The sequence below is a fragment of the Pezoporus flaviventris genome, unplaced genomic scaffold, assembly GCF_033815535.1.
Source record: "Pezoporus flaviventris isolate CSIRO_AGI_PZ_B2104156 unplaced genomic scaffold, CSIRO_AGI_Pfla_v1 ptg000007l, whole genome shotgun sequence".
Classification (NCBI taxonomy): Eukaryota; Metazoa; Chordata; class Aves; order Psittaciformes; family Psittacidae; genus Pezoporus; species Pezoporus flaviventris.
The window spans coordinates 71,579,728-71,595,782 of NW_026892555.1; the positions used below are offsets into that span (position 1 = coordinate 71,579,728).

The following is a 16,055-nucleotide window of genomic DNA, read 5'->3' on the forward strand; positions in this document are numbered from 1 at the left end:
TCCTACCATTTCTGCTACTGCATACAGCAAACAGACGAGGCATGTGCCTATAGGATGCCATGGCATACTCTTTTCATACACTGATGCATAACAGAATCCTTAATAAAATTAAATGAGGGGTTTTGACTCCCACCTCCATTTGTAAAGATTGTTAGAGTGGGCAGCTGCAAGAGTATAACTTGGTGTTCAATTACGAAGAGACATCACAACATGGAATAGAAAGAACACAGAAAAGGAAGAATTCATTGCATCATTTTTTCTGTGCCCACAGCTTCCTTGAGCCACATTCAAATCATTGAAAATTAAATATAGAAAATATTTAGTATTTATACATATTCAACTTTCACAAGCCAAAGAAATTGACTTAAAATACCAAGATGTATCTGCTCACCCCCGTATTTCACACCAGCATGAGTATGCCTTCAGAACTTCTACTCCCAGTTGAGTGCAAGTGAAGAGAGTACAGGAATACACTGGCTGCTAAGATAAGGTTCTTACCTGTGGGATGTCAGTACAGCTGCACAGCCGTCCTGAACTTCCTTCAGGATGGTTTTCCAAAGGTAGCGTTTAGAGCAGGGATCCATCCCAGAGCTGGGTTCATCCTACAGGAAAAATTTAAATACCAATACAGCAGGATGGGAAAAAGCACAGTTCCAGCCCAGCATGAAGTATTAACAAAGCTCACAATAACATTATATATTTTTCTATTAAAAAGCTACATTTTCAGGATGTCACTTACAACACACTTGATCAGCTTTTTTTTAACACATACAGTTTAATTTCTAAATTTATAGAAGGCACATTTTATTAAGGATATTTATATAATATGTTTATAGATTATGTTATAATATTATTTAGACATATATATATATGTTTAATCATACATATAGGTTTTTAATAAGAAACTTGCAGGTTGTTTTTCTCACTTTCTAGGGGGATTCGGTGTCTTTTTCTCCCCTGCATGCACACCTGCCACAAGCACAAGCAAGTGGAGAGGTAACTCTCAGCTGCTTGTGTTATCCACCCCATAGCAAGATGTGGATACTATGTTTGGAACTGACATCCTTTAGCAGTTACTCCCAGAGTTCCTTTGAGGGGACCTCACTGACAGTGGGGAGAATCTACAGGATTAAATAACAACCCAGTCAGTGCTGCCCAATGCAAACCACCTGGAAACCAGTTTCCCACTCAGATGGGATAGGGACACAAGGTTGATAAGGGGGCTGGAGCACCTTCCATATGAGGACAGATTGAGAAAGTTGGGGCTGTTCAGCCTGGAGAAGAGAAGGCTGCGTGGAGACCTCCTAGCAGCCTTCCAATAGCTGAAGGGGGCCTATAAGGATGCTAGGAAGGGGCTCTTCATTAGGGACTGTAGTGATAGAACAAAAGGGGGAATAGGTTAAAACTTAAACAGGGAAAGTTTAGATTGGATATAAGGAAGAAGTTTTTTACTGTAAGACACTGGAACAGGCTGCCCAAAGTAGTGGTGAATGCCCCCTCCCTGGCAGTGTTCAAGGCCAGGTTGGACAGAGCCTTGAGTGACATGGTCTAGGGTGAGGGGGTTTAGAACTAAATGATTTTAAAGTCCTTTCCAACTCAAACCATTCTATGGTTCTATGATTTTCATGAAGAAAGATGCGCAGCTACCAAAATTACCTTTCCCTTTCCTATTTAAACCTGCTGTCCTCCCTAAATCAACTTTTGACTACATCTGTTCTTGGAAGCAGAAGGAATGCTACCCAATTGTCAAAAGCCAGTCTCTGTTACTGCAAAACCAGGGAGAAGGAAACTCTCCCAGTTGCTTTTTACACTATGGAATTTTATGAGGGGTGTCAGCACCTATTGGGGTGGTATAGCCTTTGACCAATGTATTTGCAGCAAGGAATCACAGCTGAAACCTGAAAGCAAAGTTCCCAAGAAACAAAGCAAATGAAACATTCAGTTTGAGGCTGCTTTTGGTGCTTAGTTACCAATGGCAGAGGTGAAAAAGAATTCAGTTCAGTTTCCTATTATTTGTGGATAGCTAACAAAAAGCAATAAAATAAAGCAACCCACACTGTTCCCTAAATTAATAGCTATGATCCTGGATTCAATCTAGAAGCAGATTCAGTGGTTTATATTGGTGTCTGCTTTCAGACAAATAAAAAAAAAAAGAAAGACTTTTAAAATACTGAATAACTACTTCAAATTCTGCTAGCTTCTAAAGCCAGCCAAATGTTTTAAAGTATTTGACACATTTAGATATTTTTCTTTCCTTTTGTCATTACATATGCAATAGTGTGTGCCCTGTAGCAAGAAGTAAGTTGAAATGGATACTTGCTGTCATAAAGATATTAAAAAAGAGTTGAAGCATTTTCTAAGATCAGGGAATAACACTGACTTAGGATTTTCTCCTCCTTTTACTAACTGAACCAGGGTCAGTTTGAGCACAAAATATAAATAAAATAGTTCAGCTCAGAAGCGAGGCAATGGTAGGAAGTTAGTAGCAGCAAAATGTGTCTGATCTTCTGAAACATGAACACCATAAGAATACCAGTTTTATCTGGTTCTACTTGGCCTGAGGTCTATTACTGGGAGCACCGGTTTCCCCTCCAGCTCTGGGAAGCAAGATTCCCTCCCTCTGACAGTTCTGAAAGGTTTGTTCCACTATTGAATGGGTTTATCTTTTCTCAGCCAAGGATTAAGAAATGGGTATTCAATATTCTGTAGTGAAACAATAGGCAATGACAATAAAGAGAATGTGGTGTCATAATGATGCAGTTCCCAAAGCTTTGTAATTCCCTGATCTTCATTACAAAAGGCATTGTTTAAACTGGAAAGGCCAGTTTCAGGCCTAAATGGGGAGTTGGATGCAAGCACCAAAACGTGATAACTAATTCAAATTAGTATCATTGTATGGTTTGTGAATCCAACAGAAATGTAAGAACCATGAATCATGAAGCATAACATAGCAAGGAATATGAATATCCTGAGAAACATGGGTCAGTCATTAATAACACTAGCTCCAAGTTACTAGCTAAAATAAGAATCTTCCTTCTTAAGGAAGCCAACAGAATTGTTCATATATATTTTTCTCATGTAATATACAAATCAGAGAATACATAAAGCATTAATATATTTATATTTAATTTTTTTCTTCTCCTTCTACATAAGGAAATCTTAAACAAAAATTACATCTCCATTTGGGTCATGGGCCTTTTTTTATTTTCCCTGCTAACCCAACTATCTTAAGGAAAAGAATAAATAAAAGGAAAGCCAACTTCACATTTAAGTTTTGTGAGCACTGGAGGATAAGAAGTTTTCATGCAGCAGGACAGTTGTACATCAATGTATCAATTACTTCTTGACTGACCAGAAAACTACCCAATTTTCTTCAGAGCAACATACAATACAACAAAATTGAACCATTCACCATAGGCACAGTACTACCTTTACTCACCAGTAAAAGTATTTGGGGTTTACCAACTAAAGCCAGAGCAGTAGAGAGCTTCCTCTTTGTGCCAGCACTGTACGTTCTCACCAGTTGGTCAGCATGGGCATTAAGGTGTAACCTGTTGACAAGGTCCTCTGCAACCTGTGTTTTAGAAATTTAAAGGCCAGTAAATATGAGCCAAATTAGCTAGCATTTGTGCTTAGATAGAAAGAACATTCTGTTCATGCATATTAAGCAAATGTACGTGTTGCTCATTTATTTACCCCTATTTGCTGCATATTACTACTTTTGAATCCCAGACACATAGATAAAGCTGCTACAGGACCCCTTAGTTCTCCACGAAGAATAAGGATTTTCTTATATAGAAAAGTTTGGTTTATCATTGCTTGTAACATTCATTTGTGTTCATTTTGTGTTGATGGGTCAATGATCTAAAATGTTCCTCATTTCACCTCATTCTCTGGTATTTATTTGAACAAGCATCTTAGTGACTGAAAATTCAAGAGACAAAATTCTATATGAGCCACAAAAAAAAAAAAGGAAAAGCCAGGAAAACAATTCACAGGTTGAGGATTTAGAGTTTCTTAAAGACAAAAAGGTAACTTAGGGTTAAATTAATACTCTTCTCTAATAACTGAGAAGGTTAAATTGACCCTAGCTGGTTTGGTTGCAAGCTTAAATATGTATGTGCAACCTGAGTAACTTGTACCAGCACATCAGCACAGCTGAAGACAACAGTCATGCTGTCCTCTATGGTCTTTATTCCTTACCTGTCAGAGACAGTCCTAACGTACAAGGTCCCTTCAGATACTGGTGAATTTTAAAAGAGCAAGAGCCTTGTTCCACCTCTATCAGCTGTCACTGTCTGACCATCCAGGGAGACCTCATGCAAAACCACAAGGGACATAGCACTGACTTTTCTACTCGCCACTGCCAGATACACGCTGCAAAGCAGCGGGTGTTTAGTGGCATGCTGCTGGGCGACTGTGTCATCAAGGGATGATCAAATTTGTAATAGAGCCATTATACCTTGAATCTGTATGTACCACAGCTGGGAGATTCTTGTAAAACAAGTAGTTGTGTGGTGCTCTACTGCCTGAGATAAACTGCCAGAGCATCTCCAACAGTACGGTGCATTTTATTCCCTCTGCACTACCTTCAGCTCAAAGCAAGGAAGGACTGGAAGGATTAGTCAGATCAGACAGTCTCCAATTAATTCAGAAGATCCAATAAAAAAGAAAATCAAAAAACAATATTGTGAATTAATATTCACTATCCATTTCAAATAAACTGCTATAAGCAAAATATTTTTAATAAGATAGTTTTATCTCTCTTATTAAAATCCTTAGGAAATGGTCAAGATATTTGTGACCCTTTTACAAGATTTTTCAGTGCTACATGTAAAAATAAGAGACACCTCTGAGAGCAGGTTCTCTATAGGCAAGTACAATGCCGCAGTGGTAAGAATATGCAGTATTCTAGTGTGAATTCTAGCACTGATATTAATAGTCACTTGTGTTCAGTGTATCTTAATGTATAACCTGACAGCAATGCATGTTCTCAGACAAAAGGTACATTTTATAAATATTGCTCTGAATACATTCAATCCAGGGAGATTTGTTTTTTTTTTTTAATTTTAATCAACAACCATTAAATCACAAGCGGGCAATTTTACATTAAAAGTTCAAGTTTTTTCTCTTTCAGAGTTAATTCACAGTGGTTTACTTTCATTTAGACACTACTGATGTATACCAGTAAAAGTGCTGCAGATTCAAATATTCTGTGGCTTTAGAAATGGTCAAGCGTCTAAGCTTTATTCTAAGAAGATGTAACATTCAAATCAAAACAGCCTGCAAAGTGAACAACTCCAAAGCATATGGTAGGCAGCTTATCTACTCTACTAAACTAACTTGCCTTTACTGCCACTGGGAATGCATGCATGTTAGGGACAACAGGATTACCCTCCTACAAATCCACTAACAATATACAGAGAATTGTACAGAAAAGCTTGTAAAAAATTAAGACCAAAAAGTGAAAAAATGTGTCATCTATTGTTTACACCAAATTTAACACATATTGCAAACTATAACAGGCTTGAAGAGTTATTAAACAATATGGAAAGAAGGACTACATATCACATCTGAAATGGTGATATGTAGTACAAACTATAGAGCTCATTCCTCTTTCAAGAGATTACTTCTAACCTTCTTCTCTTTTCTTTAATGTCTTTAATATAGGTTTCCAGTAATAATAGACTCACCTTCATTAATCCAACCTAAACAACAACAAAACAATTATCAGAATGAAATTACAAATATTATATATTAGGTATACTGTAGAGGAGCCTGCACATCTCCATTATAACTTCATTTATCTGTATAACCAGTGGTATCTTGTGGTTTGTGTTATAGAACACTATAAAGTAAAAATGAAATCCCTCTTAAACTACTTTAAATAAGATTCAGGATTGAGCTTGTGATAAATCTTCAAACAGATACACATTTATGCAAGATATTTACAATTCTAATGGTTTCCTTCCTTTAGTGAATGTGAGGTATATACACAAGCACCTTCTTTTCCTCCTTGTCATATTCATCATGCAGTTCTATGTCTGGTTTCAATTACTTTCAGCAGTGAAGACTGAGGAGATACATTAATTTATTTAGCAAGTTGGTTACACTGAGGCCAAATGAAAAGACACAGTTATAAGCGCTTGAACCTTAAAGATGTTTTACATCTAGTCATTGCTGTAATAATTTATTTAAACTCTTTCCTTTCTCCTCTCTGCCCCCCCACACTCCCCCAATCCAGATTATAACAGACTTTATATCTACCAGAAAAGAATTTTCCTATTTTCCAGTATTCCTTCAAATTATTTACTTATCTCTCATCAATTCTAACATCTTCAGCAAAAGTTCTTTTTCCCAAAATTAATCTGGACTTGCTCCCCTAGCTTTGGAATGGGCATCGGAATGAGCCTTTCAATCTGCAAAATCTAACCCAAATCCTCGAAGACTTTGCGCATTTCCTAAAGACTGCATTCATTCTAGAAGAGGCAATAAGGTATTTTTACACACATGTTAATATTTGTAGGAGAAAAGGTTAAAATAGGCATGGTGTCCTTTATCCATGAGGGAACCAAGTCACATCCCTCACACTGAAAAGAAGCAAGTGATGGTAATTTTGTATCCACTAATGCTGATGATTTTCTACTCTCTTTGAAAATTACCATTACCAAGAATTTAAATGGTACAGAGAATTTTCAGGGTGTCTTCCAGAAGAACTTGGAATTAGTGAAGACTCAGTCTACTAGAAGACTAGAAATGCAGTAGCAGGTCTACCCTGACTTGAAAGGCCGCATGTATCAGTGTATTAATATTGTATAATTTCAGACAAAATACAGTGTATGGCATCTTGTGATTTTTATTTCAAATCAAGCCAAACCAAATCACAAAGCAAACCTGACCTAATACTGAAAATGTGTATCATAGCTAGTACAAATAATAATGGACATCAGATGAATTCTAAAATCATCTGAAAAATAACTATACACGTCCAAAATAATTGTGCAAAGTGTCAGGTTCTGAGTAAGTGAATGAAGTGTAGTTTGAATATCCTAAATAAGTCATTCATGAATTCCGCACCAAGCAGTATTCATTCTGTTTCCAAGTAAACTCAGAATTGGTAAATTTCTTACGTTAGGAAAGTGTATACTTATGGTCAAACTTCCAGGCAAAACCAGTTCTTCAGCCCTGTGTTATAAAACTGCCCACACTAATTATTAGCGTGCTTGCTAAAAAAAAAGTGAGCATGCAAAGAATAAAAGAATTTTCAAATACCAATCTCCAGCATCTATAGAATACATCCTGTAAGGAAGTCAATGAGATTCCAGAGTCAGTGCAAAAATCTTCTTGGAGAGTTAATGTAAAGAGAAATCCATGCCGACAACCCAAGAAGTTGCCTGTGAAGGCCCAAGGAAACTTGTGTTGCAAACAAGTTCTAATGTAATTAAAAGCCATAAATGTCAATTAATGTGTTAATATTTCATATTTTAACAAGCTGTATGTTGTCTTTTGGAACACATTGAGATATTGAAACATGGTCTATTAAAGAAATAAATATAAGAATTAAGACTATGATGTTATATCAATATGTCTAAATAGCCCAAAAGCTCGACTGTAAGAGTTTTGCAGCAAAAAAGAAACTTTCAGACCAGGTTTGGGAAATAAAGTAAAACTGCACATTACATGAAGCTTAATATTGATAGCAAATGACCCTTTTTTCTCCTTCTTTCCCATTCAGTTAATTACTGTTTTGGAACATTAAGTGCACTCAACTTTATGTCAGGCACTTAACTCCTGCTGATGATGAATCTGTCTAGCAAAGGATTTGATCCTTGAAGTTAGTGCTTCGATAGATAACTTTAGCAGCAGCACATCCTGTAAGTAACCTGCCTTCTTGCCAATTAATTAAAAACTAAAGTGAATGTATGTTTCTTTCCACATCAAAACCTACTCTGTAGAATGTATGTGTGTGTGTATGTTAGCATAAGCACTCACCTGGCAAATGTTCAGAGGCAGGCTTGGAATGACTTATAATAGGCAAGAGGGAATGAGAACATAACAGCTTAGATTTCCATACAGATGCTATTCCAAAGCATTCCTAGGCCTTATTTTCTTTATAGACAACTAAAATTCACACTTTCTCCAGGCACCAGCCATCTCCGAGTTGAAACTCAGCAGCTGTTCAGCACTTGACAGCAGTACCACAGTTGGAAATGCCCACTGACAAACACATTTATTTTCCTCTGAGATAGCTGCATTTCAGTTTTTGATGAAGGCAAACCAGAGTAGCTAAATATTATTTGCAGGAGCCCTTTGATGCCTTGACTGCAAGCATATGGCAACAAAGTCTGTTCTGCAATCTACGCAGACAAAAAATTAAGATAACTGAAAGAACGGTCTCTATATCACAAATGTGAAAATGAGGCACAGAAGGCTGCCTGTAAAAAATAGTCTAAGCCTACACCTAGATCATCTTAGGTGCAGGATAATCAATAAGATTAATATTTATCTTCTCTCAGTGCACCACAGTAACATAACTCATCTCTAAATAACACAGAATCAATTCGATCCACTTGAAGTAGAACTCGTACGTGAATTACCTACCACACTACTTGAGGAATGGTTTTGAGAACTGCTATGGCAGTAGCTGCTTACTAATTGTCCAGAGAATAGCTAGCTCTGAACATAAAGTGGAAGCTCTTATGTACACCAATTATTACTAAATACTTCTGCATTTGAAATGGGTTTTATGCATGCCAGATATTTCAGAAAGCATGCTATGCTCATGTTATCTACAGATAAACTATAGGAATCCAGGTTACCTTTATGGCTCCTCACCAAATACAGACAGGAGACAGCATTTGCAGTAGTGTTCATTTACATGTGCACATGCAGAGGAACACCCTGCAGGCCCAGCACAGAAATCTGTTGGTATAGTCATGCTTACCATGATCTGGAAAACTTCCCAGGCACCTGAGAAAAGCTCAGTGCTGCATTGGGTAGTTTTCATATGAAATCCAGGTCCATAAGCACACTGCAGATCTCTCCATTCTTAAGGTTCTGCATAGCTCCCAGTCCTGCTCCTCATCCTCCAAAACAGTTGCTGCTTGGAGGCTAGTTAACTTGAAGGAGTTATAAATCAAGTTATGACAGCAGGATTCATGTGCACACATACACAAATGCATTCTCCTCTACTACCTGGTGTTGACAGGGCTTGCAGAGAGTGTAAGATTAAAGCATTAAGAGTCCACTGTAACGCATAGATCAGTTCACACTTCTCAAAGCTACTGTCTCAATTTGCCTGCAGATGAGGTATTACCAATAAGAAGGTGTCTGCCAGTGCCACCTAAACAGCTTTTTCTCACAGCTGTGAGCACTAAAATAAAACAATAGCCAAGAGTATGTGGTTTCAGGAGTCAGAAAGGCAGCACAGCACTAAAAGCCCTACTCATAAAAGCCCTACTCATCTCTCACTCAAAGACACCCTTCTTGGCAAATTCAAGTCAGTTATATAAGTAAGTCTTCCAGCAAGGCTGAGGCAATTATTTTAACTGCGGGAAAGTCCTTCTTAGGGTACATCATAATCTCATTCTTACTTCATATCTATCAGAGGATCACCATCTGCCTGGGTTTATGTGCTTCAGCTTATTCACAAATGGGGAATATGCTTAGTTTATAGTATGGAGTGAGCTTGCTGACAGTAACACTGTATGTATATGACCCAAAGTATGCAAGTTAAGCAAGTCCCACAAAATTTAATAAGAACTATGTACTTCTGTCATTCAGGTGCTTTTGAAATCTCCATTCTTAGGGTGCCTTAGAAACTGCTTCATTTATAGTACATGGTATACCATTTGGGCATATGCATTACAAGAATATATTGTCTTTTGTGATAATAATGAAAAAAAAGACCAAGTAAAAGCTTAAAAATCATGCTTAGAATGCTTTAAGAGCACTGCTGCATAATTAAACAATCAAATTTTGATTCCTGTTTTAAATTACACTTAAGACCAAAAGCATTCAATAACATCTATGAGATACATAGGTACTTAACAGCATCCTTTTGAATGACTACAAAGCTCTAGAGGAGATGTTGCCACCTTTGTGTCTATTAAAGAGCTATGACAGGTCCTAGTCATGATAAGCTTTTAGCCCAGCTGTTAGAGAGGAGCTGTCAGTTCATGGAGAAAACAGGTAATCAGAGTTGAAGGATTTAATGCAATAACAATTATCCCTTAATATATATCTTTTAGAGCAAGGGAAACATATTCAGGTTTTCAGTACTTTGTTGTCACGAAGGAGTTACAAAGAGCAAACAACTGAGCAGGAGACTGTATGATGATTTCTAAGCAGCCTGCAAGAAATGTACTGCTCAAGCAGTCAGTCAAAAATTCAGCCAGGCAGGACACTGCCCAAGAGAAGGGGCAAAGACTGGTAAGAATTTTTTATTTCTCCCCAGTTTGTCATCCAGAAACACCCAAATGATCAGCTTAATACTGGAAAAATTCAAAATGCTGCCTGTCCTGATACTATTATTGGGGCATGATGGCAGTAACCTCTGAATACTCAATGTCCTATTGCAGGAATCATACCTTTTTTTTGGAACAGTACCTAGCTGCTGAGGAAGTAAAGCTGCAAAGAATCAGAAGGTGGCCCTCTCAAATACAGACAAGCAGCTGTCTGCAAACCACTTAGCGGACCCTGAGGCAATAGCCAGGAGAATGCTGGATAGGTATTAAAAACAGGCATTCCAGTCACATGCAGATTTGCTTCTGGAAAAAGGAAAAGGAAGACAACAGGTGGCATTCTGGAGGTTATGACAACAATCCTAGAGCCATAGTAACTGCATGGAACTAAATTTTACAGCAGGAATGACAGACACTGTTTTTGTGTCACACTCTGGTATTCTCATGTTAATAGAGATGCAGTTAAGCACAAGAGGCTGAGCTGCTCAAGTCCAGATCGGATGAGAAACCTCCATCTGCAGAGACAGAAAACCCCCACATTTTACACTATATATCCAATTGGTACTTAGCTTTTGGAATTGGCTGGCTGATTGCCTCACCATTTGCTAGTCAGCACAGCTACATCTGTATCTGTAAATTCAAAACCTTCCAGTGAAATTCCCAGATGTTGTCATCATCTGTGCTATCAAGCTCTTGAAGCATTTTCTGACATGGGTTTGGCCTCTTCTCAGACAACCCCAGGCCTTGTATGGTAGCTGGAATATTTTAGGGACTGCTTCTAGCAGGTGGTTTGAATGCAGTCAGCATCTTGTGATGTTTAAGACTAGTAGCGTGTTGACAGCTACCACCTCAGTACTCAGATGTTTGGTTTATTTATATAATCATTCAACAATTTTTAATTCCTTCACAGCTAAATCCCATCTCCGAAGAAGAGTTTTTCAGAAGTGTATGATTTAAACCTGTGGTGTTCCCTCCCAGTTCTCCAAGTGTGATAATGAAGCTGTTGAAGAATTCAAAAACTCCTTTAGATTTGGTTTATCATTTGCATTAGTGTTGATTTACTGTCCTCAGTGATATTACTGTGTTTTGAACCTGGCATAACAGGCAGGGAAGAAAAAACATATAATTTAAATAAAGCAGTAGTAATGAAAAATCTTATTACTAAAGCTGTTCAGTTGAAACATTAGATATTCCCTCGTGAAAAAAAAAAAAAAAATACAATTGTTTTATAAACTCCACTGCCCAACCTGGCTTCAGCTCCCCCTGCAAATCTGTTCTGAGAAAGTACCTTATGGATATCATGTTTTGGAATTCCACGCAGTGTGCTGTAATAATAAAGATGTTCCCAACCAGTTAAAAATTCATCCAAGGCATCTTGCTGTGGACAATAGCCAGTGAGAATGCCTTCAGAGCTGGCAGACAATATATCCATTTCAGACCTGTTTAAAGAAAGAGCAAAAACTTGGATATTGTTTAAAAAACACACAGCTCTTGGTTTCAACCTCAGGATTACAGAGATCCCCAAACAAAACCACTTGCCCTCAAACTCCATAGGTGAAGGAGTTTGAATCTCTTCACTGTGATTACCCCAAACACACAATGCATGCTTTTTGTCCCTTCCAGATTAGCACTGCCACCCATGTGTCACTATTCTAACAGTATTTGCATGAAGGTGAACAAATCAGTACAGGACAGATATATGATAATTAATTTTTACCACATTTGCCTCCCTTACCTCTTTGGTAGACCCTGCTCTAAGGAGACATTTCAAAACCATACTGCCTGAATCACATTCAGTAATGAAGGGATAAGAGTTGAGAGAGAAGGAAATGTTGCTGTGTATCCTTTGTGTGTCTGTGCACACACATATGAATGCATGCATTCTCTGAACAAGAGTAAAACAAAATGCAGAATATTATAAAGTCTAGTACATTAAAAGACAATACAGGGAAAAATATAAAATTATCCTGATTTAAGAGACTTTGACCATCACTTTGTAGCTGTACAGCATTGCTTGAAATTACATTCATTGCTAAGAAGCAAGCTTGATTGCAAGGGTGTCTCATTACCCATAATGACACTAATCTATCCAATTTATTCCAACATCTAATTCCACATTCAATGATGCTGATTTCCATGTACAGAAAAGACCTGTCAAAATTGAGATACTTAATAAAAAATCTGAGCTTTGGCAGAAAAAGGGTTCTAAAAGGTTCTGGGTAATAGAATGGTTTTCTCCTCAGTGGATTTCTACGTTTCTGGTTAAGAGAACTAAATACACGATTAATCATTTAGACACAAAGTAAATATATTAAATGCAGAATCTACAAATAGCAGTACTAGTGAAAATATAAATATGTATCTCCTGTTAACAAGGTTCAGGAGACTGGAGAGAAAAAGAAAACACAAATTCTGCATTTTACATAATCAACTACAGCATCAAAATATATTTTAATGCTATCAAAAGATAAGTTATCACGATTCGGATGAACCTTGCTGGGGACTAATTAGACTTGTCCTCTGCTGTTAATAGCAAAGATATAAAATTTCAGTATTTTTGTAGGTTTGGGTGGTGCCAAGGAAGTTTACTCCCTGTAGACATCTATCTAGACAAAGACTTAGCAAAAAAGAAAATACGTACTAGGGGAAAGGAGTTAACAAAGTGTACTTCCTCAGTAATTTATATCTGCTAATTGGTTATTTGAAATAATGTATGTACAGAATTTTACCAGCTCAGTCTCCAGCCACACCTAAATCCAATTAAATTGAATTTTTAAGGTTATCTTTACCATAAAATACGGATTTATTAACATTGATGTTTTTGCATAACTTGTCAGAAGCAGTGGATTCCTTATTTAATAAACACTAACACAGTGAAACACTATCCACAGTGAAAAGTTATCTAGAATCTGCTGTACAGAGAAACGTGTCCGAAATTTGTTTTGCTAGGAATATTCAGGCATAATAACAAGGTTTCCTTTTAGTGAAGCTGCTGACTTTAAAGAAACAAGAGACCGGGCTCTTGGTAGTATGCCAGCTTCAGTCACAAGAGAACAAATCACGCTCAGGGGTAATTTCAGGGACATTTTCTCAGCATGAAGCCTGTAGCTGACCCTGTAGCAGGATAGAAACATCTAGTCTGGAATGAGTCCCTACCATGAAGAACAAAAAATAAGTATGCATGGCTGCAAAAAATAACAGACATCAATGTCCTTTAGCTAGAACTGTATTAGACAGGAAATAAAAGTACTGTGTCCCCAGTCCTAATTGTGCAGATCCAATTTTAGTGTTGTGGCTCCAGTAGAGAGCACAGCCTTAGATGAGCAATATCCCACTCACTGACCTTTAGCTTTCATAAAGGAAGAGTACAGTAAGAATAGATCATTTAATATTCTTCCTCAATTTGGTCCTTATCTTGCAACTCCATTCATTAGTGCTGACCTTGAACACTTAAAGAGTTCCCATTAATAAGGAGATTCTAATGCATTCACTAAACAACTCATGGACCTATTTTTTTTCCAAGTCTGTTCCTGTCAAAGCAGAAAAAAATCTGACCAGAAGAAAAAAAAACAAACAAACAATAAAAAACAAAAAACAGAAAAAAAACCACAAAACAAACAGACAAAACAAACAAACAAAACATAGGAGCATTCTGGACATTTTTAGAATGTAAAGTGCAATGCCTATTCTTCTCTCAGCAATATCACTGAGTAGATTTCAAAATCAAAAAGCTGGAGATTATCCTTTAGTTTTGTTTATCTGGGTCCTAAGCTTTTTCTGAATACTGAAGGAATAGATGAAATAAAAAACACGGCTTAATTTTTAATGATATTACATACCTTACAACAGAAAACTGCCCTCATCTCTAGGAACTGATTTTCCTTGAAATTCAGTTAATCTTTCAGATTTCATTTTCATGGGTCTAAATGAAATGAACTTTTCAAGTAGTGATGGCATGATACCAGAAAGCCTTTTCACTAAATGATATCCTGTAAATGCTTTTCTCTAAATGATATATTGTAAACAGTTTTCCCTTTTTTAAAAAATCCTGATGCCATTCATTAAACCAATTATAATCCTCTTCACCCTCAACAAACACCTTTATGTATGATGCTATCAGAACGAAATTGGAAATATAGGGGGTTTAATATTTTCTGAAATATAGATTAGCATGTAACAAAATGCTGATTTTTTTTATTGTTTTTTCCTTAAGCTAGAGAAAAAAAGGTTTTGTTTTCTGCACTTTTATTATCATGCTTGCATTTCTCATTAGGTCATTCATATAAAAAACAGGACATACAGGAAGAAAAAAACGGCTTGTTTTATAAACAAAGAGAGAAAGAACAATGTATATACACATCTGAGGGAGGCTGTCAAGAGGATGGGGACAGACTTTTCTCAGTGGTGCAAGGCAATAGGACGGGAAGCAACAGGCATAAACTAAAGCACAAGAAGTTCAACCTGAATATGAGGAAGCCTGAATGTTATAATAGGTCACCCAGAGAAGTTGAATATCTCCAGGGAAGGAGGCTCCACAAGAGCTGTCTGGAAATAATCCTGAGCAATGTACTCTAGGTGACACTGCTTGATTAGAGACATTGGACTAGATGGCCTCTAGGTTAAGGTGGTCCCAACCTTAACCGTTCTGTGAAATAAATAAATATTCCAATCTCTCTCAGCCTTTTGTCCATAATATAAAAAGACTGAGTAAATGTTATCTTTAAATTGTGTTAATAACTTCGGTTTCATACCCTGATAAAGTTAAGATATAGAACTAACATGGAACACAAGTTTTCTCCTTCCTAGTGAAGACTTCACTTTTAGACTACATTGTTATGCTCAGTCACTACTTCCAATTGCTATTTATTTTTTCCTTTAAGATGGAACAGCTGCAACAGATGAAACCAACAGAACATGTCCATAAAACTTTGTATATTGAACAAAATTTTAAAGTTGCAAAATTACATTTCTTCTACTCTTTCAGAAAAGGTCAATAAAATGTATGACAACCTCAAGAGAAATAGCAGTCTAGCACTGGAAGCATGGAAGATATTCTATTCCATCCCTTTCTAAGTGCTTTGGTCTCTATACAGTGAGATACTTTGGTACAAATAATACTGGAGGATTCCATTAAGTTTGGTGTGTTCATCTTACAGAATTTTGTGCTGTCAATGAAAGAAACTTACCAGACTCGCAAGATACTGGGGATAATAAACTAAACCTTGAGTGAATAAAATTTTTGATTCAAAGTTGTTCCTCCACTGATCATTTTAAGGCCTTTTACATTGATCCATTTCTTTTGTGCATTGAAAGAAACCCTTGAAATCTGATTACAGCCCTGAAAGCTACATTTAGGTGGCATGAGGCACTCCTGTCAGAAAGTCTTTGCTAGCACTGGAAAGAAACCAAAACACTGGAACAAGTGAGAATGATCTTGGACAAAAGCTGTTGCCCTCTCCCACTTGAACTGGACCTGCAGTTTCCAAAAGGATAGACTGGTTATTACAGAGATAGATTTGGTTCTTATTGTTACAGGGGTTACCAGGAACATAGCTTATAGGTAGCTGTGGGCTGATCTTCAACAGTACACCT

General features: G+C 37.1%; 1 protein-coding gene across 3 annotated transcripts in view; it reads right to left on the bottom strand.

Annotated features, from left to right (window-relative positions):
* The window catches only part of ABCA13 (ATP binding cassette subfamily A member 13), a 169,075-nt gene that overhangs the window by 21,094 nt on the left and 131,926 nt on the right, over positions 1 to 16,055 (bottom strand). For all 3 annotated transcript variants that reach the window (XM_061449173.1, XM_061449170.1, XM_061449171.1), the window contains exons 52-54: positions 11,752 to 11,902; positions 3,440 to 3,574; positions 499 to 602 (exon numbers count right to left, since the gene is read on the bottom strand). In XM_061449173.1, the coding sequence (XP_061305157.1) occupies positions 499 to 602; positions 3,440 to 3,574; positions 11,752 to 11,902 (390 nt within the window). The remainder of the gene's footprint in view (positions 1 to 498; positions 603 to 3,439; positions 3,575 to 11,751; positions 11,903 to 16,055) is intronic.